At 55.3% G+C, this 25,018-nt stretch overlaps 1 protein-coding gene across 7 annotated transcripts in view; it reads left to right on the top strand.

The window, feature by feature from the left end:
- TBCD (tubulin folding cofactor D) overlaps positions 1-25,018 on the top strand; it is a 201,460-nt gene that overhangs the window by 22,993 nt on the left and 153,449 nt on the right. For all 7 annotated transcript variants that reach the window (XM_064369222.1, XM_064369223.1, XM_064369218.1 and 4 more), the window contains 3 exons: positions 637-769; positions 17,665-17,710; positions 20,345-20,477. In XM_064369222.1, the coding sequence (XP_064225292.1) occupies positions 637-769; positions 17,665-17,710; positions 20,345-20,477 (312 nt within the window). The remainder of the gene's footprint in view (positions 1-636; positions 770-17,664; positions 17,711-20,344; positions 20,478-25,018) is intronic.

Here is a 25,018-nt window from a genome sequence, read left to right as displayed (position 1 = left end):
CTCCGTCTCAAAAAAGAAACCAAACAAACCCAATAACTCTCTGTGCTCAGGGTGCCCTCTGCTGAGGCCAGGATGCAAGACGGGTGGGGAGTGTGAGCACTGCCTGGAACATGAGGGAAGACTCATGGGGCTGCAGGAGTGGCTGGCTCTGGAAACAGGCCTGTGCACACAACCCATGGCAGGTGCAGGGAAGGGAGGTGGGGGGCTGCGTCCAGGCCTTGCACGTGGCACCGTGTCCAGAGGTTAGAGGATGCAGTGTCCAGGGTGGAGGGAGGGGCCGAGAAGTGTGCAGGGGTTCCCTGGCAGTGATGGGGACAGGTAAAGAGGTGGGGGGTTGGGGGGCAGGCGGGAGGGGATGGGTGGTAGGCCTGGGTGCACCTGAGAGGTCGTGTTGGGGAACCTGCTGCGGAGGGCCCTGGTCAGGGCAGCGACTTGGTTTCCAGGGTTGGAGAGAGGAGGAGCTGGCTGGAAGGGGACAGGACTCAGCACAGAGCTGGTGTCTTGGCATAGGGAGGGGCATGTGAGGTGGGAGGGCGTGATGGGGTGTGTGTGGGGTGGGCTGGTGAGGCGCGGGCAGGGTCTCAGTGCTGAGGCCTTGGTTGAGCTGTAGCTTGTGCTTTTATTTCCTTTTGGCAGGTTTATTACACGTCCTGATGTCAAGCACAGCAAGATGGCTGGGTTCCTGGACTGGAGCCTGTGCAGCCTGGCCCGTTCCTCCTTCCAGAACGTCGAGGGGGTCATCACCATGGATGGGATGCTGCAGGCCCTGGTGAGCACTGCCCACAGGGGCCATGGAGACAGCAGGGACGTGGCGCCTTACCTGGGACCACGGAGCGCTGTTGCCTGTGATTCCGTCTTGTGAGCAGTTTCCTCTTCCCACTGCTTTGGGTCCTGCCTTGGGGGCTGAGCTGGGCTGGGCTGGCTTATGCCCCGGTGCTGGTGGATGGGCCTGGAGCCGCCTGTCGCCAGCAGAGGGCAGCAGAGGGCAGTGGTGCCGCGCGCCGGGCCTCTGGGGCAGGTTTCTCCGCATCTGCGCTCCTGCTTAGCTCCTGTGTAAAGTGCGGAGATTGAACGAGCTCTGATAAAACAAGGCAGGTGAGCTGAACCTTGATTCTGTTCCTCTGCATTTGGCTCGGGTTGGATGGTCCTGACTTCTTCGTTTGGACACAGACCTTGGCACTTGCCTGGAGGTGCCCTGGCTGTAGCCCTTTGCTGGCCCTTTCCTTGCCCTTTTGCTCTGGCTATCCCTTGTGTTACCTTCCCTTGTGCTAACGAGGAGGAAAGAGCAAGTCTCAGAAAAGGATGAAGCCTCTTTCGGGTCAGCCTTCTGGAGGGGTAGCTGGCGGCCCTCTGTGGCCCTTGGCGCAGTGGGTTTAGCGCCTTCCTCTGCTTGCTCTTAAATTACAGTGGGTGAGGCTTTGAGAGAACTTCTCACCCTCGTCTCAAGCTGTGGAGCCTGCAGTCCCTCTGAGGAGCAGAGCACTTTGTTTTTCTTGTTTAAAATACATTTTTTATAGAGACAGGGTCTTGCTATGTAGGCCAGGTTGGTCTTGAACTCCTAGCCTCAAGCGAGCCTTCTGCCTTGGCCTCCCAAAGTGCTGGGATGACGAGCGTGAGCCGCTGTGCCTGGAAGGACACTTTGGAGTACATTTTAGGGGAGACGGTGAGCGCCACCTCACCGTGGTGTCTTGCTGTCCGAGGCAGGTTCTGCCAGGGAGCGGGAGGCCGTCAGCTGAGTGGACGGGGGCTGTGGGTGTGAGAGCTTGGGGTGGAGGCGCACTTTTGAGGGGTGTCAGGAAGCATCCTCAGTGCCTGCCGCTTCCCTGTCATGCCGCCGTGGTCTTCAGAAAGACTTTCCTCCAGATGAGGAGAATGTTTCAGACGTGTAAGAACGCTGCGGAAGTGCTTCTGGAGCCTATGCTCTGCCCAGGTGATGTCTGTTTTCTTCAGGCCTCCCTCAGCTTCCACATAAATGTGACAGATTTAGCAGTTTTCAAAACTCAAGAAATAATTCACGTACCACAAGTAATTCATCCTTCTACGGTACACAGTTGTGTAGTTTTTAGTACATTCACAAGGACGTGCGGCCATCGCCATTATCTGACTTCAGGACACTGTCATTACTCTGGAAGAAACCTTGACCCCACTAAGCAGTCCCTCCGTCAGCCCTCCCCACCCCTGCAACCGTGGATCCACGTTCTGTCCGTGTGGACTGGCTGGTGGACATCTTGCCTCACCAGAGTCGTATGCTACGTGGCCTTTTGTGTCTGGCCTTTGCTGAGCCTGGTGTGTCCACGGTTTATCCATGCTGCGGTGTTGTTAGTGCATCATTCCTGTTACGTCTCAATCGTGTTCCAGTGTCTGGGTATTTTTGCTGTTATGAGTGATGCTGTTAAGAACTTTCATGTGCAAGTTTTTGTTTAAACTTAATGCTTTCCAGCTGGGCGTGGTGGCTCACCCAGCACTTTGGGAAGTGGAGGCTGGTGGATCGCCTGAGGTCAGGAGTTTGAGAGACCAGCCTGGCCCACATGGTGAAACCCCATCTCTACTAAAAATAGAAAAATTAGCTGGGCTTGGTGGTGGGTGCCTATAGTCCCAGCTACTTGGGAGACTGAGGCAGGAGAATTGCTTGAACCTGGGAGGTGGAGGTTGCAGTGAGCGGAGGCTGCAGTGAGCCGAGGTCGTGCCACTGCACTCTACCCTGGGTGACAGAGCAAGACTGCCACAAAAAATAAAACCCAACCTAATGCTTTCAGTACTCTTGGGTACATGACACTAGTTTTTAATAAAATTTTAAACAAAATTTGGAATGTTTTTGTGTTTCTGAAGTCTTTTAAAAAGATTTTTCTGGTGGCGCTCCTGTCGTGTTGGTGAAATAGAGGACCTGCTCACACCAGGCATTTTTGGGCGCTGCAGGTACACGTGCGCGGTCTGTGTCCCCAGGTACCCCTTGCTCCAGCCGTGCTGGGTCGTCCTTAAAGAGGATTCATTGCTATCGTGGAGGTCGGTGCGGGCTGAGGCTGGCCTTGAAGGGCATGGGGTGTGGGGGTGTAGGGCAGGGAGGATGCAGGTCTCAGGCGTGTCCACTGTGCCGTTGGTCCATGGATCCTCAGGAGATGTTGTGCGTTTATGTTTTAGGCAATTCTGGTAAAGAGTGGTGGATAAACGTGGTTAATTTGAAAGTTTGGGTGTAACTGGATTTTTCATTCTTTGCCTTGAGTCTCGTTGAGGAAATGTGAAGAAGGGGAAGATAGTGGCAGCCGGGGTGGGGTGGGGGTCCTGGGATCCTGGTGGCTTCACCTTCTTCGTGTTTGTGGTGCTGGCTGCACGGACAGCCTCCCACATGACAAAGGACATGCTCTCAGGGCCCTGTCTCAGACCCCAGAAGAACGGGCTGCCACTGCCAAGAAGTATGACTTGCGTGTGGAAGACTATGCGCCTTACCCGGCTGATGTATGGCATATGGCAACTGCCCAAGCTCCCTGACCCATCACAGTGGGAGGGTGTCTATCCTGTGACTGGGTCCACTGGACCCGACCCATTGCAGTGGGAGGGGCTCCATGCTGTGACCACTGGACTGGACCCATCGCAGCGGGAAGGGCTCCATGCTGTGACCACTAGACCTGACCCATCGCAGGGGGAGGGGCTCCATGTTGTGACCACTGGACTGGACCCATCACAGTGAGAGGGGCTCCGTGCTGTGACCATTGGACCCCACCCATCACAGTGGGCGGGGCTCCAAGCTGTGACTGGGACCACTGGACCTGACCTCATCATAGTGGGAGGGGCTCCATGTTGTGACTGGACCAGTGGACCTGACCCCATCACAGCGGGAGGGGCTCCATGCTGTGACCACTGGACCCCACCCATCGCAGTGGGAGGGGCTCCATGCTGTGACTGGGCCACCCAGCCTGAGGTTGGACTGGGGTGAACTGATACACTGGCACCTATCTGTGTGTCAGGAATCATGTGGATACGTCTCCCACACCTGTTTCTTGGAATATTGTGTAAGCATCTCTTCAACCTCACAGCCTTCATGATCATGTTCTGAGTGGGGAATAATTACCCAGCAGACCAGCCCATGGGGCCAAAGCAGTGTCCTGAAAATAATTGGCACCCGGAACCAGGTGGCGACCCCATCAGAGAACCTGTGGCTCACAAGATCTGAGGAGGCTTCCTGGGCTTCTCTGCCCTCTAACTAGGGCTTCCTCATCCCTAGAAATTTAACCTTCATGAAATCCCTAGTAAAACTCAGTGCTGTGGGTGAGAAGTCTCAGGTCAGGAGAACACGTGGGAGGTCTCACAGGATGCAACAGCTTGTTGGTCTCCAGTGGCTCTGCAGGGTAGGCTGTTAGTCCTGCCCTGAGCGTGGGTGCTGCTTTGGGAGGGTAGGCACGTTTGATCTCAGTCTAGTTAGCGTCTGAGACCACCTTTGCTCAGTCATGAATTTGCACTCTTGGCAGGCTTCTAGGGGTCTCCCGCAGCTCTCGGCAGCCCGGTCTGGGAGGCTCCCCTCCCCTGCCCACCCACACTGTTGGGTCAGCAGCATTCCCCGGCCTTGGGGCTGGAGCCAGTTGTGGCTGTCCAGAGACTTGTAGGTGAGGCGTGCCGGCTCCTGGCCAGGCTGGCTGTGGGAGAGGCAGCCTCCCGGGGAGAGGCTGTGGGCTCCTGCGTTCAGGCTGCCTCGGAGGGTTCCACGGTGCATCCTGGAGGTGTCCCCTGGGCGCTGGCCTCCGAGCCTTCTTCAGCTTGGGAAGGTCGTGGCAGCCATGTTTGTCTGGTTCTGCAGCGTCTTTGCCTGCGGATTCACTTCTGTGCTTTGATAGTCTTGTTGCTTTTCTCTAGATAGTTCCTAAGCTTTCTGTTCCTCCATCCCAAGTGGGAGGCATACGGTGCCCAGTCTGCATTTGGAATACCCAGAGGGTGGATGCGCCGGCTCACTGCCCCCTCCCCGGCCAGCTGCTGGAACAGGTGGGAATTCCTGCAGCAAAATCAAACCAGCCGGGAGTGGGGAAGTGCTTTTCATTTTGACATCTCCAAGTTCCACATTGAGGTGGAGAGAAGTTCATTTTTCCCCTTTCTCCTGAGGTGTAAAAAGGTTTTCTCCAAGGCTTATGAAAGCTGAGCCTTGTGCCACCCCCCTGGCATGTGCTGGCAAAGAGTGAGGTGTGCTGTCTCTGCCGTTTGGGGCAGAGCACCCAGGCAGATTGGCAACAGCACCTCAGAACTATTCAGAGAGTTGCCTGCAGCGAGAGTGAGCAATTGTCTGACTCAGCCGGCCGAAATCCCTGGGAAGGGAATGAATGAAACTGCTGTGAAGCAACGCCTGGCAGGGCCGGGCTTCTGGCAGCTCCCGGGGCCAGCATGCCCCTTCCAGAGCCTTCCGAAGCCCTGGGCTGCTGCCGGAGCAGCTCGAGTCTTTCCAGAGCCATGCCTGTGGTTTCTCTTTTTCTTTTTGAAGGGTCCATGTGGCCTGATGAGGGTTGCCTCAGCAGGAGGAAGTGTTGGGTGCTGAGCGGGCGGGAGGTTTCGCCATGGGGTTGGCAGAGCTGCAGGCAGAGGCTGGGTGCCTGCTGTGCGTGATGGAACTTGCAGGTGGATTCTGCTTAGGGTTTCGTCTGTTTCCTTTGATGCACTTGGCTCCATCGTCATCCACCTGTTCATTAGTGTGGGCGAAACAGGTGAACTCTCAACAAGCACCCTCGAAACCAGGGTTGGATTTTCATTTTCCTTGAAGCGTAGTTCTCTCGCCGTGAGGGTTTTTAGCTCCTATGGGAGGAAAGCAGGTGTTTGGCAACGTCATTTCCCTGGAAGGCCCCTGTGCTCAGCTTTAAAAGCACCCTCTGGTTTAGTCCCACTTTAAGCATTAAGGTGAATGCAAATTGAGGAACTTCAAGGAAGGAAAAAAACATATGAAAAATGGAAACCGGGCCAGTCACGGTGGCTCACGCCTGTAATCCCAGCACTTTGGGAGGCCGAGGCAGGCGGATCACTTGAGGCCAGGAGTTTGATACCAGCCCGGCCAACGTGGTGGAACCGTGTCTCTACTGAAAATACAAATGTTAGCCAGGTGTGGTGGCACATGCCTATAATCCCGGGTACTCGAGAGGCTGAGGCAGGAGAATTGCCTGAATGCAGGAGGCGGAGGTTGCAGTGAGCCGAGGTTGTGCCATTGCACTCCGGCCTGGGCGACAGAGCGAGTCTCCATCTCAATTAAAAAAAAATTAAAAAAGGGAAAATGGCTGTCATTGGCATGTGTTACATGCTGCTTGCTTGTCGATGGTTTCTAGAGTTCTGACTGGAAGACTCGACTGTGGCATGGGTTCCTCCCCGTGTGTCCTCACAGTGGCTGGGAGGTGGGTGAGGACTGGGACTGAGACGGGGTTGCTGACAGTGGAAGTGGTGATGGGATAATAGGGTGCTCCTCCCCTTACTGGCTGTGAGGCTCAAGTTTCCCCTTCACAGTGTGGCTTTTTATTTTATCATTGACAAAAGCACAACTCTTGTTAAGGATAAAATAGTCACAAACAACAGCACTAAAAACCAAAGAATGCTGGCACCGTCAGCCTCACTCCCAGCTCCTGCTGGGTGCTTGTGAAGAGAGATGCGGAAGCCGCTCTGCTTTTTATAGTTGAATAAAAGCAGTCAGGTCCCCGAGTAGGAGAAGTTGTGGCCGGATTGCGTGGGCCAGGAACCAGGGCTTGAGCTGCTGTGAACTCTGCTCAGGCCCTTTGCTGACTCCGTCTCTCCTGTGACCTGAGGCCAGGGTGACACTAGCGCCTGGCCCCACCCGGGAGGGAAGCAGCAGACCTCTCTCCACAGAGGCTGGTGTGAGGCTAATTAGCTCAGTCACACGCTTTGAAGATGAAAGAAGACAGTTGATTATCTATAACTTTTCTCATTTGGCCTTGATTTCTTTTCGGATTTGGGGAACAGTGCCCTCCTGTTCCATTTAGGGCTCATTAGTTGCTGTGCTCTCTTGGGGCAAGGTTTGGGATGGAGAAAATATGGCAAGAGCAGTTTGAATGTGGGTGCTTTCCAGAGCTCATGCTTCCATAGCATTCTGGGGAAACGAGGTGCCCCAAGTCACGCTGGTTCCGTTTCCTCGTGGCGTTGAGTAAAGACCTGGACCGCCAGCCCTGACGGTAATTTCCCGTCACTCAGCATTTTACGTGGGGCGGGCACAGTGGTGTGAGTCTCAGAGAAGCCTGTGTGGTGAGCTGCATGCCTTCCAGTTCCTGGCAGCCCCGGCCTGTCCCTGCCGAAGTGGTGCGTCCTGCTCGCAGGCGTGTGCTCACAGGCAGCCCGGTGCAGGGTCATGTGCTAGACGGGGAGGAGGCTTGGTGGGTCACCAGCCTCGCCCCCCTCAGTACTTGGATGAGGAACAGACGGGCAGAGAGCTGGACTGTGTGCCAGGCTGGGCTGGTGCTGAGTGGGCTAGAGCTGGGTCGTGGTGGCCGTCATCCTGGTCATCCTGGCCTGTGGCCTCTGTGCAGGACGGGGTACCCCTGCCCCCTCACCTGCCCCACCCTCATCCGGCTCCCTGGCCCTCGATGCCCAATTGCCCACATTTCGCCTTGACCTTCCCACTAAGGCTGATGTCCCTCAGGCTTTGGTCCCGGCTGTTGATATCTCAGCTCTGATTCACCCTTGACCTTCATTTCCTGATTTCTGTCCTTGGTTCTTGAGCCCTCGTTCTGTGCACCTGTTGGATACACGTGTGACGCTTCAGAACCCTCAAGTCCCAGGTCATACCTGTTGTGCTGTCACTTTCCCTTCCCGGCCTGTGTACTCGGGAGCCCAGCAGCAAACAGGAAGTTCTGTGCTGCTGGCCATGTTTGCGACCAGGAGCCGGGCTCTTGTCGAGGCCCGTCTTCCCGCCTGCTGTCCGTTCACACCTGCCTCGTGGATGTGGCTCTAACGTGTCTCCTGTCCTGGGGGTCCTCGTCCCAGCGTGTGGCTCTCTGCTTCACGTCATCCTGAGTCTGCCCCTTTCTGCTGCCTGGTCCAGTGCGAGCCATTTCCCTCTGGGAGTTGTCCCTTCTGGACGCGCTGGGCTCCCCGACCACCCTCTTGCCTCTCCTGTTGCTGCTGGCTGCAGTAAAGTTGGTGGTGGAGGGTGTGAGGCTTCCGTTCGTGGAGTGCCAGGCTCTGCCCCGTGCTGCCTCTGTGCCGTTGATCCTGGTGGCACACCTGCTGTTCTATGGCCTGAGTAGAGGGTGGCTTCATCTTGGCCTCAGAAGCAGTAGGGCTCAGGCTATGGCCCTCGCGGCTTTCCCCGTGTGTCCTGGTGTCTTTGCTCGGCTCGCTGGCCTTTCTCAGCCATGGATGCCCTCCGTCCTCATGCTTGTTTTTGCCCTGGCAGAGCTGCTCATGTCGCCGGCCCTCGGACCCCTGTGCAGCCTGCCTTTCCCAGAGTGTATCAGCAGCCCTGTCGGGGGATGTGGCCTAGGCCCTGCCTCATCCCGGTCTTTGCCTGCTCTTCCTTCCTTGCCTCTGTGTGTCTTCTTCTCTCGCTTCCACATGGGGCACAGTCACATCCACTGGCCTCCTGGTTAGTGGATCCTCCCTCCTGTTGGGCTCAGAGCTGCGCCACTCCCACCTGCACTGCAGAGAAGCTCAGACCCTTCTCTGACCTCAGACGCCGGAATCTGAGACCCTTGTCTCCCAGGCCGATGCCCCTTCAGGTCCCAGCGAAGCCGCTGCTCTGCGGGGTCTCCCCCGCCGCTGTCATGCCCTCCCGTGGCCTCAGCCCACGGGCTGCTCGGTGGCTTGGGAGCTACGTACGATTTTATTTGTCTGGTTTGGCTTCAGGCTTCTGTGGCAGGAATTGTCTCTTGCATCTTTTATGTGTCAGTACGTTGGGCAAATAGGAGAGGCATGATGGATGTTTTTTGGTTGATTGATAGAGAAATGGTTAATTTTATGTGAAAGTGCAAATAAGTGATAATAACAGTTATATTTGGGAGGGACCAGACTTCTAAAATGGGGTCTGTCTGTAAGGCTGATCTTCCCTTTCCCTTTTCTCCTTTTTTCCTAGTCTTAGGTTTTCTTTTGATGTTGTGGAGATTGCTGTGTATGACTGCATTTTTGTTGCTGTGAGAAATTGATTCCCTTTTTTTCTTTTTGAGATGGAGTCTCACTCTGTCGCCCGGGCTGGAGTGCAGTGACACGATCTTGGCTCACTGCAACTTCCGCCTCCTGGGTACAGGCGATTTTCGTGCCTCAGCCTCCTGAATAGCTGGGACTACAGGTACGTGCCATCGTGCCTGGCTAACTTTTATATTTTTAGTAGAGATTGGGTTTTACCGTGTTGGGCAGGCTGATCTCAAACTCCTGAACTCAGGTGATCCACCCACCTTGGGCTCCCAAAGTGCTGGGATTACAGGTGTGACCTGTCAGGCCAGGCCCTAGAAATTGATTCTAATCCTTTTAGATCTTGTAGGTTTCCTGTGTTTGAAATTCTTATATTAACAGGGATTATTATTATTATTACTATTTTTGAGACAGAGTCTTGCTCTGTCACTCAGGCTGGAGTACAGTGGCGCAATTGCAGTTCCCTGCAACCTCTCCCTCTCAGAGCGGTTCTCCTGCCTCAGCCTCCTGAGTAGCTGGGATCACAGGTGCTGACTACCACGCCTGGCTTAATTTTTGTGTTTTTAGTAGAGATGGAGTTTTGCCATGTTGGTCAGGCTGGTCTCAAATTCCTGACCGAAGTGATCTGCCCGCCTCAGCCTCCCAGAGTTCTGGGATTACAGATGTGAGCCACTGTGCTTGGCCAGGATGATTGACAACCCTTTTCTAGCATCTTACCTGTTTGTGGTGGCTCACGATGAGCAAAGGGCTTTCCTGAGCTTTTGCTCAACCTTGGGAGGTGCGTGGGCTCCTCACTTCTCTCCTCCTTGGGAACTCTGTTGCCTCTGGACAAGGGGCACACCCAGAGGTGGTCGCACACACCTGAATGTGAGCAGTCAGTGGTCCCCGTCCTGCAAAGCCAGGCTGCTCAGAATGAGCTTGGAGCAGCAGCCAGAAGGCTCAGTGATGGGGAGTTGTTTAAGCTGGAATATGGTAATGCCACTGGCTGTTTATGCTGTGAGGTCACTTCGTGGGCTGCTGGGAACATTTTAAAAGGCTGAGTCAGTCACGAAATAGTCATGCATCCTCTAACAGGGGGTGGTCCTGAGAAACGTGTCGTTGGGCAGTGCTGTCGTGTGAACATCGTCGTCGGCGCGTAGATGTACGTGGGGTCGCCTGCTGCACGCTCAGGCTCTGCGGCGTGGCCTGTCGCTCCCGGGCTGCACGCCTGCACCGCACCACTGTAGACGCAGTACTGCAGAGAACTGTGACACGGTGCTGGTGGTGCATGTGAGCATAGGTGAGGTGCGGTAGAAACGTGTCATCCTACGGGCCCACTGTCAGTCTGTCGTTCCCCATCGACCCCTGGGTTCTACGATGCAGGACTGAGTGCAATACACTGTCATGAGCAGGTTGACACATGAGGTGAAGGTGCCCGTGAGGGATAGCAGTAGGAAGCCGCGTCCTCTTGTGGTTTCTGAACTCTCTCTGAGTGCTGTGTTGCTTGGTTTGTGGATGAAGCAGGTGTGGACCCAGGTCAGGGTTGTCAGGGTGTGAAGCTGGGTCTTGCGTGGCCCCCGCCTGTGAAGGAGGGTGGTATTTACCTCACATTCCAAGGTTAGGTGAATAAACAGCAGCTCGTTCTGGAAAGATAAGAGCTACGTGTGGTTATTTCTGTCATTGGAGCATTTTTGTGTGAAATTACCTTTTTTTTTTTTTTGGCGTCAGTGGCACAATCTCAGCTCACTGCAGCCTCCACCTCCCGGGCTCAAGTCATCCTCCTACCTCAGCCTCCTGAGTAGCTGGGATTACAGGGGCACGCCTCCACACCTGGCTAATTTTTGTATTTTTAGTAGAGATGAGGTCTTGGCATGTTGTCCAGGCTGGTCTTGAGCTCTTGGGCTCAAGCAACCTTCCTACCTCAGCCTCCCAAAGTGCTGGGATTGTAGGCATGAGTCACTACACCCAGCCTGAAATTAATTTTTTGTTTACTTAAAATTTTGTATACTTTGTCAGAAGCTTATTTTGTCAAAAACAGTATATTTTTTCACTCTGGGGTTCTGATTCTAATCAGTCACTTACTAATTCAACAAATAAAATTTTCACTTCTGTAAATTCCTTTTTTCCTCTGAATGTATGGCGGTCCTGAGGAGGGTGCACACGTGCTTATTCCTGGGGGAGGCAGTGCGTCTGATCTGGCCCCACCTGGCCCACCTGGGCCCCCACCTTTTGGACAAGCTCTCTTCTGAGTGCTCTCCCGCCCCATCGCAACTTCTTTTCTTTCTTGGGGTGGTAGTGGGGCTCTTTAAGATGTCCCTGGCTTTTGTTTTTGCAGGCCAGCACATGCACTGGAAGTTGTGATTTTTCTGGGCTCCAGTAGTGGTGTGGTGGGAAGGCTGTTTCCTGCCCTGCTGCTCACAGAGTTCCTCTGTGAAGCCCCTGCACGCTCCCACGCTGCAGCCCAGTGTGGCCGTCACTGCCTTCCAGGGAAGGCCTGGCCCTGGTAGGTTCGCTGCAGCACAGGAAGGACCTGGGGCTGTGCTCTTAAGGGACTCCAGCCTGGAATGGGTTGTTTGGTGTTAAAGATGCTCTTCTGTGCCTGACCTGTGGCCCTTCTGAGTGTCGTGCCCTAGAGTGGCTTTGAACATGGCTGCCCTCTGTGTGCTGAGCCTGAACCCTCCAAGATGCCATGTCTTGGTGTGGGAGCAGGACTCAGGATGGCAGAAAGGGGAAGAGTCTCCCCCTCCCCATCTGCGGAGTTGGCACGGCTAGTTACGTGGGGCCCCGGGGTGACCCGCTGGGACGCAGCTAGCGTGGTCTCAGCCGTCTGCCTCAGTGCTGTCCGACACTCACAACTTCTCAGAAGCCCGTGTCACCAGCAAGAGCCGAGCCTGAACTGGTGTGGCGTGGGGGCCTTCTCCTGGGGCCTGGGGTGGAGTTGCTTTTCTTGGCCTAGATTTGGCAGTGCCTCCAGGGAGCTTCAAACCAGCATCTCCTGCTTGGCAGCGGCTGAGCTTGCTCCTGAATAGCTCGGCAGCCTGTGATTTACTGGGCTTGGAGAACATGCCCCCAGGAGGGGAAGCTGGCTTGCACGTCGCAGAAAAGCCAGCTTGGGTGGGTCGCAATTGAAAGGCGTGGCGGGTGAGGATGATTGCTAAGAAACTCCTTCTGTTTGCACCTTGCGCTGTGCTAGTTTCTGGAACAACAAAAACAGACCTGGCAGTGTTTCCTCATCACCGTGTGGGGTGTTTTTCTCTAATCCGGGTGTAATTGCCTCTGTCTAGGGTATGCTCTTCAGCAGGTGGTTTTAAGTTGGTCCCATTATGCTTCTATGAAAGTGGGGTGTGGCCCCATTTCATGGCTTAGCTGGTGAGCACTCGAGACCGTGGATGAGTAGAGCGCCGTCTCTGGCTGCGTCTTCTGCCGACAGGTCCCCGTCCCGCTGCCACACTGAGCACTGGCCACTGCACACTTTCTCAGGCCAAGACGGCCTTACTTTTAGGTGAAGTCAGTGGAGGCAAACAAAACCCTGTCTTCACTGACTCTTCCATCCCTGTCGTCCTTTTTGCCCTCCTGAGTCCATGCCTGGAAAGTGGGTAACTTTTGGGGCTTTTCTCTGTGTGTGCCAAATGCCCAGGAGGCCGCCTGTGTAATTCCGCTGGAAACTGCCCAATGTAGAGACGTGTGGGGAGAGAAAGAATCCTTGACCTGTAAACACACTGGGTGCTGGTTACCGCAGATGGTGGCCGGTCCTGGTCTTGGTGCTGTGTCCTGTGTGTGGCTGGGGACAGCGGGAGCTGGGCTGGGCGTTCCCAGGTGTGGGGCATCAAGGCCAGTTACAAGAGATGATGCTTGCTCTCCTGAGAGCTCATCACCACTTGTATCTTTTTTTTTTTTTTTAAGTTGGAGTCTTGCTCCGTAGCCCAGGCTGGAGTGCAGTGGTGCGATCTCGGCTCACCGCAGCCTCCACCTCCCAGGTCCTGGTTCAAGCAATTCTCCTACCTCAGCCTCCCAAGTAGCTGGGATTACAGGCATGAGCCACCATGCCCAGCTAATTTTTGTAGTTTTTAGTAGAGATGGGGTTTCACCAAGTTGGCCAGTCTGGTCTCGAACTCCTGACCTCTTGATCCGCCTGCCGCGGCCTTCCAGAGTTCTGTGATTACGGGTGTGAGCCACCACGCCCAGCTTACCACATTCATCTTAGTCTCCTATTCAGAATGTTGTACTACACTTTGCAGAGTTTAGTAAATAAAGAATGTTCATGTGTGAGGGCACTCTTGGATTCTTTTTATTTAATGAGAGAGACCAGGCGATGTGTTAGCCCATTGCCAAGTGAGACCAGGGGACACGGAGGATGGGGGATGGAGAGACCGGGGGACACACTAGGCTGTCACTGAGAGAGACTGGGGGATGCGTTAGCCTGTTGCTGAGAGAGACTGGGGGACATGCCAGCCCATTGACGGAGAGAGATCAGGGGACATGTTAGCCTGTTGTGGATAGAGACCAGGGGACACACTAGCCCACCAAGAGAGACTGGGGGACATGCCAGCCTGTTGACGGAGAGAGACCTGGGGATGGAGAGACCACAGGACATGCTAGCCTGTCTCCAGGAGAGAGCAGGGGACACGCCGGCCTGTTTCCAGGAGCAGTTAGCGTATCCCGTATCTTGGTCCTGCGCCCTCCCGCCTGCCAGCGGCTCTTCAGGTTTTTCCATCAGTCTCTGTGATGGGTTTCGTTGTTCATCCCCGTGTCCTCCATCCCACTCCCAGTGGAATCTGGTCACGTGGCCGCAGCTGTAGGTGATACGGTGGTGCCCCTTGTCTACAGGATGAGATTTCAGCCGCTCACGGGTTTATTTGTTGTGGAACAACTTACTCCACAGCTGGTGACATCAGTGACAGCCACACTCTTACGTGGATCGATTCTGTGGCTTCGCAGGGCGGGGTGCAGGGGTGGCTTGTTACTACCCCCTGATGCCTGGGCCTCTGCCGAGAAGACCGCATGGCAGCGCCTCGAGGGGCTGGGTGCGGCGGGCCCTCGGCTGAGGCTGGCTCTTCCTGCGGGCAGCCAGCTTCCCAGGGGGAATGTCCTGAGGGGTGGTGTCCAGAGAGACCCTGACCGGGTGCCAGGCTTCTGACCTGGTACTGGAAGTCACCGGCATTGCTCCTGCCTGCCTCTGTTGTGGCAGTTGGAAGCCTACCAAGGTGGGGGTTGTGGGTGGGGGTGAGGGACCCTCCATGGTCCATCTGGCAAACTGTTCCCCACTGAGCTGGTGAGCTGGCTGCAGTGACAGCTTCTCTGTGACTGTTCCCCACTGGGCTGGTGAGCTGGCTGCAGTGACAGCTTCTCTGTGACTGTTCCCCAGTGGGCTGGTGAGCTGGCTGCAGTGACAGCTTCTCTGTGACTGTTCCCCACTGGGCTGGCGAGCTGGCTGCAGTGACGGCTTCTCAGTGACTGTTCCCCACTGGGCTGGCGAGCTGGCTGCAGTGACGGCTTCTCAGTGACTGTTCCCCACTGGCCTGGTGAGCTGACTGCAGTGACGGCTTCTCAGTGACTGTTCCCCACTGGGCTGGCGAGCTGGCTGCAGTGACGGCTTCTCAGTGACTGTTCCCCACTGGCCTGGTGAGCTGACTGCAGTGACGGCTTCTCAGTGACTGTTCCCCACTGAGCTGGCGAGCTGGCTGCAGTGACGGCTTCTCAGTGACTGTTCCCCACTGGGCTGGTGAGCTGGCTGCAGTGACGGCTTCTCTGTGACTGTTCCCCACTGGGCTGGTGAGCTGGCTGCAGTGACAGCTTCTCTGTGACTGTTCCCCACTGGGCTGGTGAGCTGGCTGCAGTGACAGCTTCTCAGTGACTGTTCCCCAGTGACAGCTTCTCTGTGACTGTTCCCCACTGGGCTGGTGAGCTGGCTGCAGTGACAGCTTCTCTGTGACTGTTCCCCACTGGGCTGGTGAGCTGGCTGCAGTGACAGCTTCTCAGTGACTGTTCCCCAGTGACAGCTTCTCTGTGACTGTTCCCCACTGGGCTGGTGAGCTGGCTGCAGTGACGGCTTCTCAGTGACTGTTCCCCACTGAGCTGGCGAGCTGGCTGCAGTGACAGCTTCTCTGTGACTGTTCCCCACTGGGCTGGCGAGCTGGCTGCAGTGACGGCTTCTCTGTGACTGTTCCCCACTGGGCTGGTGAGCTGGCTGCAGTGACGGCTTCTCAGTGACTGTTCCCCACTGGGCTGGTGAGCTGGCTGCAGTGACAGCTTCTCTGTGAAGTTTCTTGTCTTCTTGTCCCCCGGGCTTGGTGAGGCTTCTCCTTGCACGTAGGGTGGGCCTCAGGCCGTTAGCCCAGCCCCAGGGAGTTTCAGTGTGTGCTCTGCCCTGTGACTGCCCCGAACCCTGCGTCCCACCGGGGGCGCGTGCCTGTGCCCTGGGGTTTCTGTTCACAAGTGTTTGCTCTGTAAACCGATGACTTGGGGTTAAAACACGTACTAAGTTGGATACGTTTGGATTGGCGTGAAGTAATTTAACTTTCCATTTTGAATTTCACACAAACTAAATCTAGGGAAGAGTCTTAAAGTTAAATGAGAACTGGTTTTGGGCAAACAAGGATCATCTCCATTCACTTGGTAGGGACATGTACTATCCATCTCCCTAAAGAGAAAGGGGACTAAGTCTCCAACCTTCTTGGTGAATGTGTTTGATCAACACTTGCATGTGATTCTCGGAGTGGCTCAGTGGGGTGGGTGCTGCCGCTGCCCCGTTTTACAGACGCAGAGACTCTGCTCTGCCTCACGGGGAGAATCAATGTCTCCTTCACATTTTGCTCATAGGTGTGGGATCTGCTCCACGGGGGTGACGGGTGGTCTGTGTGGCTTCACTGCTTCTCTGATCAGCCCTTAGGAGAGCCCCTCAGCCGGCTCAGTGGAGAGAGTCCAAGTTCCCCCTTCTTTTTTTTTGACAGTGTCACTCTGTCGCCCAGGCTGGAGTGCAGTGGCGCGATTTCAGCTCACTTCAACCTTTCTGCCTCCTGGGTTCAAGCGATTCTTCTGTCTCAGCCTCCTGAGTAGCTGGGACTACGGGTGCACGCCACCACACCCGGCTAATTTTTAATTTTTAATTTTTAATAGAGACAGGATTTCACCGTGTTGGCCAGGCTGGTCTTGGACTCTGGACGTCAGGTGATCTGCCCGCCTCGGCCTCCCAGAGTGCTGGGATCACAGGCATGAGCCACAGTGCCTGGCCCCCTCTTCTTTTAAGAAGACATTTCTATTCTACACTTTTTCTTTTTTACTTTTGAGATGTAGTCTTGCTCTGTGGCCCAGGCTGGAGTGCAATGGCATGTCTTGGCTCCCTGCAACCTCCACCTCCCGGGCTGAAGTGATTCTCCTGCCTCAGCCTTCCGAGTAACTGGGATTACATGGCTCACCATCACGCCTGGCTAATTTTTGTATTTTTAGTGGAGATGGGGTTTCACCATGTTGGCTAGGCTGGTCTTGAACTCCTGACCTCGTGATCCGCCCACCTTGACCTCCCAAAGGGCTGGGATTACAGGTGTGAGCCACTGTGCCCGGCCTATTCTACACATAAGTTAAAGATCAGGCAGTTTACAGAGTTCCTGATGCAAATAAAAGACGCCAGTGTTTAGTGAAAGCCTCTTCACCTCTGCCGAGCAGCTCCCAGCGGGCCCACCTGCTGCTTCGTTTTGACGTGTTGTGGGCGACAGCAAGGGCCCAGGGAGGGGTGGTGGCAGTGTGCGGTGCAGATGGTCTGAAATACAGAGTTTTCGTTTGGACTGTGAAATTCTGTTTTCTGAAGGAAAGGAAATTGATTTGCTTTTTCTTAGAAGGGCTCAGCTCTAGGATGCTTTGGTTATGGGGCTTGGATATTTATGTGAATCTTTGCATCCATCCTCCAGACTTTACAGCAGAAGGTAAAACCTCAGGTTGAGAATTCAGGAGGGCTAGAACCAGTGTTTGAGAGAAAATCTGGTATTCCTGTTTGGTCTGATGGATTCCAGGTGATGACATCTGTGTGTGTGTGTGTCCTGGGGACCGGGTGCCAGGCCTGTGTGCGAGACACGGGCTGAGCTGGTCACCCTTCTCATTTGTTGGTGAAGCACGAATGCAGATGGAGACCCTTGTGTGAGGTGGTTTGACCTGTAACTTTAATCCCTTGTCTCTTTATTTGTACGCATCCTGATAATTTTAAGAAACCTTTTTACAGGCTAATAGCACCCTGAACTTAAACCTGGACATGTTTCAGTGATTCCACTGACGAGGGGGCTGGAGCGGCCGCAGCCCTCCGTGGTGGACTGGACTCCATCCCTGCAGTGATTCCACTGATGAGGGGGGTGGAGCGGCCGCAGCCCTCCGTGGTGGACTGGACTCAGCACTGCGTCCCTATTTTCAGATGAACTTTTGGGAGATGACTTTGCTCGTTTCTTAAAATTACTTTATCGTATACAAAAACTGTGTTTTTTGTTACTAGGTTGTGATTATTTACAATAAAACTTCCGAAAGATAAAATGAATTGTTTTAACAATTTGTGTTTATGTTTTAAACTTGTAAGTGTATTTTTAACATTAAACTTTTTTTTTTTAGGCACAAATATTTAAACATGGAAAACGTGAAGACTGTTTGCCCTATGGTAAGGTTTATTTTTAAGAGAAGGTATATTTGTGGTGCAGGTTTGCCCATATATAATCAAGAGTCTCCTTAACATTTTGTTCGTAGTTATGGGAACTGTACGTTGGTATATTTGGAAACTGTAATTTTTTTTTTGTGGGTTTTTTTTTTTAAGGGGGAGTCTCACTCTGTCACCAGGCTGGAGTGCAGTGGCGCAATCTTGGCTCACTGCAACGTCCACCTCTTGGGTTCAAGTGATTCTCCTGCCTGAGCCACCACGTCCAGCTAATTGTTTGTATTTTTAGTAGAGGTGGGGTTTCACCGTGTTAGCCAGGATGTTCTTGATCTCCTGACCTCATGATCCACCCACCTCAGCCTCCCGAAGTGTTGGGATTACAGGCGTGAGCCACCGCACCTGGCCTGTTGTGGGTTTTAATAACTGGGCTTTCGTCTGCTCTCCTAGTCAGTTGATAAGGAGGGATTGCTGCTTGGGGTCTGGTATGGGAGGCCTGGGCAAGGCCTGTGTCATGATCTGAGGTTGGACCTGGCTTCTTGGGACCCGGTAGCAGCCATGTTCCTCTGATAGCCATAGCCACGGCCTCTTGTGCCTTCTTCCTTCTTCCTAATTCTCTTATAGTTTTTGAGGCAGGCTCTTCTTCTGTTGCCCGGGCTGGAGTACAGTGGTGTGATACAGCTCACTGAAGCCTCGACCTTCTGGGCTCAAGCCATCCTCCCATCTCAGCCTCCCCAGGGGCTGGGACTATAGGCGAGCACTACCATACCCGGCTAATTTTGTATTTTTTGTAGTAATGGGATTTTGCTGTGTTGCCCAGGCTGGTCTTGAACTCCTGGGCTCAAGCGATCTGCCCTGCCTTGGCCTCCCAAAGTGCTGAGTTTAAAGGCATTAGCCACATGCCTGGCCCAATTCTCTTAATTTTAGAGTGAGCCTCAGTTTGTGAAAGTAAGGGCATTACTTCTCTCCTTGCAGAGGTTTACCATCTGTAAAAAGAGAAGCTTCTTAGAACCTCTGTGTTTTAAAAGCTATCCAAATGTCAGATTTAAATAACTTTCTGTTTTTAAAAGTTTTCATTATGGAAAATTTGAAATATGTATAAAGTAGAGAGAAAGGTGTGCAGGCCCCGTGTCTCTCTCTGGAGTGTCCGAGTTTTGGTGTGCGGCCCCTGTTTCGTCCTGCACCTCATGCAGGGACATGGTGCGTCTCACCTGTGTGTGCTTCCATGCGTCTCTGGCAGATGGGGTTCTTTAGACACACGGCCACCACGTCCTCACCACACCTGAGACCGCCAGCAGCGGTTGCCAGGCCCTGTTGGCGGGAGGAGCGTCCTTGGTGATGTGTGAACGCAGACCTGCTCCCTCTTGGTCTGTTGTGCTCGTCACCCAGGCTGGTCTTGCCCACGGTGTGAACCTTCCGAGAAGTTACTCAGATGCTTTTATAGCTGGCCTGGTCTGCAGGCCAGCATGAATGAGTTAAACAGGGAGGACCTCTGCCCGAGGCCACACATGGCGCCAGGTACACCTAAAGCTGGTGAATTTTCCCTTTCTATCGATTGCAGCCTCAAGGCAGAGCTTCCCCCAGGGCTCTGCAGATTCAGCCCTTCCACCCCACTGCTGCGTCCCCACCCCAATGCCCCCATCCCCCTGCTCTGCCCCCATCCCCCGCTGCTCTATCCCCACCCCACTGCCCCCATCCCCCTGCTGTGTCCCCCTCACTGCCCCCCACCCCCGTGCTCTGTCCCCGCCCTGATGCCCCCCCAGCCGCCGCTGTGTCCCCGCCCTGCTGTCCCTTCCTCCTCCTCCTTGACTTGCATCACCTCACCCAGCTCTCAGCTCTGTCTTCAGCTTCTCTTCTTCTCTCCTCTCCCTGGTCAGCTGGTTGCAGTCTTGTCCATTTCACCTCTAGCCCATCTCTGAAGTCGCCGTGCACTTCCACCCCAGCCCTTGTCTGTCTTGGGAAGGCCGTCCTCCTGGGCTGAGCTCGGTGTCTCCCCACCTCCCACACCTCCTGCTCACAGGCTCTCCCTTTCATGCTGCGCCCAGTGCTGCTGGGAGCCTCCCCTCGGCTCAGTCTTCTGTCCTGCTGGTGTCGTTGCTGCATGATGCTGAGTGATTCGCCCTGAAAAAAAGAGCAAGCCACAGGAACCCCATCGGCCTGGGTTGTTTCCCTGGCCGCAGTGTGCCCCGTGGCCTGGGTGTTCTCCCCGGCTGCAGCGTGCCCTGTGGCCTGCGTGGTTCCCTGGCCGCAGCGTGCCCATGACTTGTGGGGTCTCCCCGACTGCAGTGTGCCCCGTGGCCTGTGTGGTCTCCCTGGCTGCAGCGTGCCCTGTGGCCTGCATAGTTTCCCTGGCCGTGGTGTGCCTGTGGCCTGTCGGGCCTTGGTGTGTGCTGCCTCCCTTCATGTTGGCTCCCTGCCCTCTGGGCGCTTGCTCTCCTGACCCACCACTGTCGCTTCACAGAAAGGAAGTTGAGTAGGTTAAACTCCAGCGGCTTTTGGTTCACGATTTGGGATGATGTGGGTCTTGGTAATGTCTCCTGCCTCGAGATCCCCGAGGAGCTGGCTGTGGTTTCGGGGATGCAGGTGATGCAGTCAGAAGGTCCCTGCAGCCCTCCCTGCACTGAGTCCAGCTCTTGTTTGCAGCTGCCACCGTCCTTAGCTGCCTCGATGGCTGCAGACTCCCCGAGAGCAACCAGACCCTGCTGCGGAAGCTGGGGGTGAAGCTCGTGCAGCGACTGGGACTGACCTTCCTGAAGCCGAAGGTGGCGGCATGGAGGTAGGCACTGTGAGGACGGTGGGGTGGGGTGGGGTGGGGGGTGTGCCATTGGGGACAGGTGCTGTTGGGGCGGGTGCTGTGGGGAGGCGGGCACCGTGGAGTGGTTGGTTGCTGTTGGGGGATGGGTGGTCACTGTGCGGGGGTGGGCGCCATGTGTTGGGGGCCACGTGCTGTGGTTCTGGACACAGTTGGCACTGTCTGGAGGGCGGGCCAAGCCATGGGTGAACATCTGTGGGCATGGCCAGTGCTGTGGCTTTTGTGTCCAGTGGTGATGGCAGAGAAGACACGTCAGTAACAAGTGTCTTTTGCTTTCATTGTTTCATTTCATCCCAGAAGTGTTTCTGATTTTGAGAGGAAGGTTTTTCTTTGGTTATTTTCTGATTGCATCTTTCGGTTGGCAGAAGTGCAGCTGGTGTGACAGGAGGGCAGCGTGTGTGCGTCATGTGGCCTCCCTGGTGTGGCGGCACGTGTATGTCGTGTCGGTTGGATGTGGTGTCGGCTCCCTGGCGTGGGCGGCATATGTGTGTTGTGTGGCTCGGAGGCTGTGTACGTGTTTTGTGTGGCTGGGAGGCGGCGTATGCGTGTTGTGTGTCTCAGAGGCAGCGTATGTGTGTTGTGTGGTCAGGAGGCGGTGGATGCGTGTTGTTTCATTTGGAGGCAGTGTATGTGTGTTGTATCGCTCGGAGGCAGTGTATGCGTGTTTTATGGCTTGGCTTTGTTCTCCATAACACTTGGCCTCCCTGCCATTCTCTGACAGGTGTGTCTGGGTCGCACCTTGTGCTTCTTTATCTTGAGGTGCCCAGGGATCCAAGTGAATTTTCGAGCAGAGTTTTGGGTCTCTTTCTCAGCAGCTCCTTTCTCCTCAGCATCCTCTCCCCCAAATGGGAGCCTTCCACCTAGCGAGACTGCTGTCCTCTGGGCTGTTTCTTGCTGCAGTTTAGAAAGCGCCCCTGCGGGGAGGAGGTCAGGTGGTGTAGCAGGGAGTTGTAGCCCTGCCTTGGGCCGGCGGTGCCTTGATGCTTTCTGTCCGAGTCTCCTCATTGAGGGCAAGAGGGCATGTGTGGCAGCAGCCTGAAGTCATCATCTTCATGGTGTTTTCTGGTCTTTGTGAGGTAACTGAGCTTTACACTCGGTGACAACAGTGGCAGCTGAGGTGACGCCCAGCCCTGAGGTTTTAAGGGAGAGTGGGGGCCAGGATACACTCACCTGTGGGGTGTTAGGGGAGACTGGGGGCTGGGGTGCTCCCACCTGTGGGGTGTTAGGGTAGAGTGGGGGCCGGGGTGTGCTCGCCTGAGGGGTATTGGGGAGAGTGGGAGCCGGGGTGTGCCCACCCGTGGGGTGTTGGGGGGAGTGGGGGCTGGGGTACACCCATGCATGGGGTGTTATGGGAGACTGGGGGCTGGGGTGTGCCCACCTGTGGGATGTTAGGGGAGACGGGGGGCTGGGGTGCTTCCACCCGTGGGGGTGTTAGGGGAGAGCAGGGGCTGGGGTGCTCCTGCCTGTGGGGTGTTGGGGAGGCTGGGGGCCGGGGCGCACCTGTCTGTGGGGCATTGGGGAGATGGGGCTGGGGTGTGCCTGCCCGTGGGACGTTAGGGGAGACTGGGGGCTGGGGTGCTCCCGCCTGTGGGATGTTAGGGGAAAGTGGGGGCCGGGGTGTGCCTGCCTGTGGGGTGTTGGGGAGAGTGGGGGCTGGGGTGCTTCCACCCGTGTGGGTGTTAGGGGAGAGCGGGGGCTGGGTGCACCTGTGCTGGGTGCTTGATGGTGTCGGCCGTGGTCCTGTGATGGCTGATGACACTCTCTTCATACATTTCAGTTATTCTGCATGACAGTGCACCCCTAAACTTAGCAGCTTAAATAGTGTGCTTTTTCCTCAGTTTGGGTGGGTCTGGGATCTGGACGTGGCTCAGCCAGGTCCCCGGTCAGGGTCTCTTCTGGGGCTTCATGAAGGCACTGGCCGGGCTGCTGCCATCTCAAGGCCTGCGTTGGGAAGGGTCTGCTTCCAGGCTCCTCATGGGTTGTTGTTGGGACCTGGTGCCTTGTGGGCTGTTGGCTGGGACCCCTCTGAAGTCCTTACCACGTGGGCCCCTCCACAGGGCAGCACACAGCGTGGCAGCTGGCTTCATTGGAGGCTGAGAGGCGGGTGGAAGCCACGGCCTTTTGGATGGAGGCAGCTCTGGCTTTTTGCGTGTTCTGTTCTCTGGGAGGGAATCTCTGGGCCCAGGCCACACCCCATGGAGAGGAATGCGGGAGGCGGGGGCATGGGGCCATCTGGGAAACTGCCCTGACTCTCCGTGTTTCCTATACTTGGAAACCGAGTCCCAGAGACCTAGGCTGGGTCATTCAAGGCAGGTTGATGGCGTCAGCACCAGGGTGTGAGTTCTGGTTCTGCCTCCGAAGCCCAGGTTGTTTATCCTCTGGGAGTTTGCCCCAAACTCCCCCAGATGCCTTTTCTGCATGAGGCCCAGTAAGCAGGGCTCACAGCCAGGCTGCCTGCCCTGCGCTCACCCTTGGCAGGAGTGGCCGTGTCACAGGGGCCTTGCTCAGTGCGGAGCTGGGCTGCATGCTTTGAGCACATCCTCTCACTGCTCCTCACAGCAGCTCTCTGCCTAAGACTGCGTTCCCATTTTACGGAGGGGATTCTGCGTAGCACTGCATTCCTTCCCATTTTACGGAGGGACTCTGCGTAGCACTGCATTCCTTCCCATTTTACGGAGGGGACTCTGCGTAGCACTGCATTCCTTCCCATTTTACGGAGGGACTCTGCGTAGCACCGCAGTCTCATTTTATGGAGAGGACTCTGCATAGCACTGCGTTCCCATTTTACAGAGGCGACTCTGCGTAGCACTGCAGTCTCATTTTATGGAGAGGACTCTGCGTAGCACTGCGTTCCCATTTTACGGAGGCGACTTTGTGTAGCACTGCAGTCTCATTTTACAGAGGGGATTCTGCATAGCACTGCATTCCTTCCCATTTTACGGAGGGGACTCTGCATAGCACTGCATTCCTTCCCATTTTACGGAGGGGACTCTGTGTAGCACTGCATTCCTTCCCATTTTATGGAGGGGACTCTGCTTAGCACTGCAGTCTCATTTTATGGAGGGGACTCTGCTTAGCACTGTGTTCCCATTTTACGGAGGCGACTCTGCGTAGCACTGCAGTCTCATTTTATGGAGGGGACTCTGCGTAGCACTGCAGTCTCATTTTACGGAGGGGACTCTGCGTAGCACTGCAGTCTCATTTTACGGAGGGGACTCTCGTAGCACTGCAGTCTCATTTTACGGAGGGGACTCTGCGTAGCACTGCAGTCTCATTTTACGGAGGGGACTCTGCGTAGCACTGCAGTCTCATTTTACGGAGGGGACTCTGCGCAGCACTGCAGTCTCATTTTACGGAGGGGACTCTGCGCAGCACTGTAGTCTCATTTTACGGAGGGGACTCTGCGCAGCACTGTAGTCTCATTTTACGGAGGGGACTCTGCGTAGCACTGCAGTCTCATTTTACGGAGGGGACTCTGCGTAGCACTGCAGTCTCATTTTACGGAGGGGACTCTGCTTAGCACTGCAGTCTCATTTTACGGAGGGGACTCTGCGCAGCACTGTAGTCTCATTTTACGGAGGGGACTCTGCTTAGCACTGCAGTCTCATTTTACGGAGGGGACTCTGCGCAGCACTGTAGTCTCATTTTACGGAGGGGACTCTGCGTAGCACTGCAGTCTCATTTTACGGAGGGGACTCTGCATAGCACTGCAGTCTCATTTTACGGAGGGGACTCTGCGTAGCACTGTAGTCTCATTTTACGGAGGGGACTCTGTGTAGCACTGCGTTCCTTCCCGTTTTACGGAGGGGACTCTGCGTAGCACTGAATTCTCATTTTACGGAGGGGACTCTGTGTAGCACTGCGTTCCTTCCCATTTTACGGAGGGGACTCTGCGTAGCACTGAATTCTCATTTTACGGAGGGGACTCTGTGTAGCACTGTGTTCCTTCCCATTTTACGGAGGGGACTCTGCGTAGCACTGCAGTCTCATTTTACGGAGGGGACTCTGTGTAGCACTGCGTTCCTTCCCATTTTACGGAGGGGACTCTGCGTAGCACTGCAGTCTCATTTTACGGAGGGGACTCTGTGTAGCACTGCGTTCCTTCCCATTTTATGGAGGGGACTCTGCGTAGCACTGTAGTCTCATTTTACGGAGGGGACTCTGCATAGGACTGCGTTCCTTCCCATTTTACGGAGGGGACTCTGTGTAGCACTGCAGTCTCATTTTACGGAGGGGACTCTGCGTAGCACTGCGTTCCTTCCCATTTTACGGAGGGGACTCTGCGTAGCACAGCATTCCCATTTTACCCAGGGGAAATGGAGGCATGGAGCGGCTCAGGAGCCACGCAGAGTAATGCAGCAAGTAGGTGTAGAGCAGGCCTGACTGTGAGCCAGGTCCCAGGGCCTGTGCTGTGGCCCCTTCAGGGCGTGTCTGGGGGATGATGATGCAGAGGCCCCAAGTGGGTGTGAAGAGGGCTACACATCGGTGCCTTTTGAGGGGCGTTC

Source organism: Aotus nancymaae, unplaced genomic scaffold, assembly GCF_030222135.1.
Source record: "Aotus nancymaae isolate 86718 unplaced genomic scaffold, 86718_ANA_hifiasm-v0.15.2.pri h1tg000089l, whole genome shotgun sequence".
NCBI classification, from domain to species: domain Eukaryota; kingdom Metazoa; phylum Chordata; class Mammalia; order Primates; family Aotidae; genus Aotus; species Aotus nancymaae.
The sequence above is the reverse complement of the archived record's forward strand: the minus strand, read 5'-3'. Positions and strand labels throughout refer to the sequence as shown.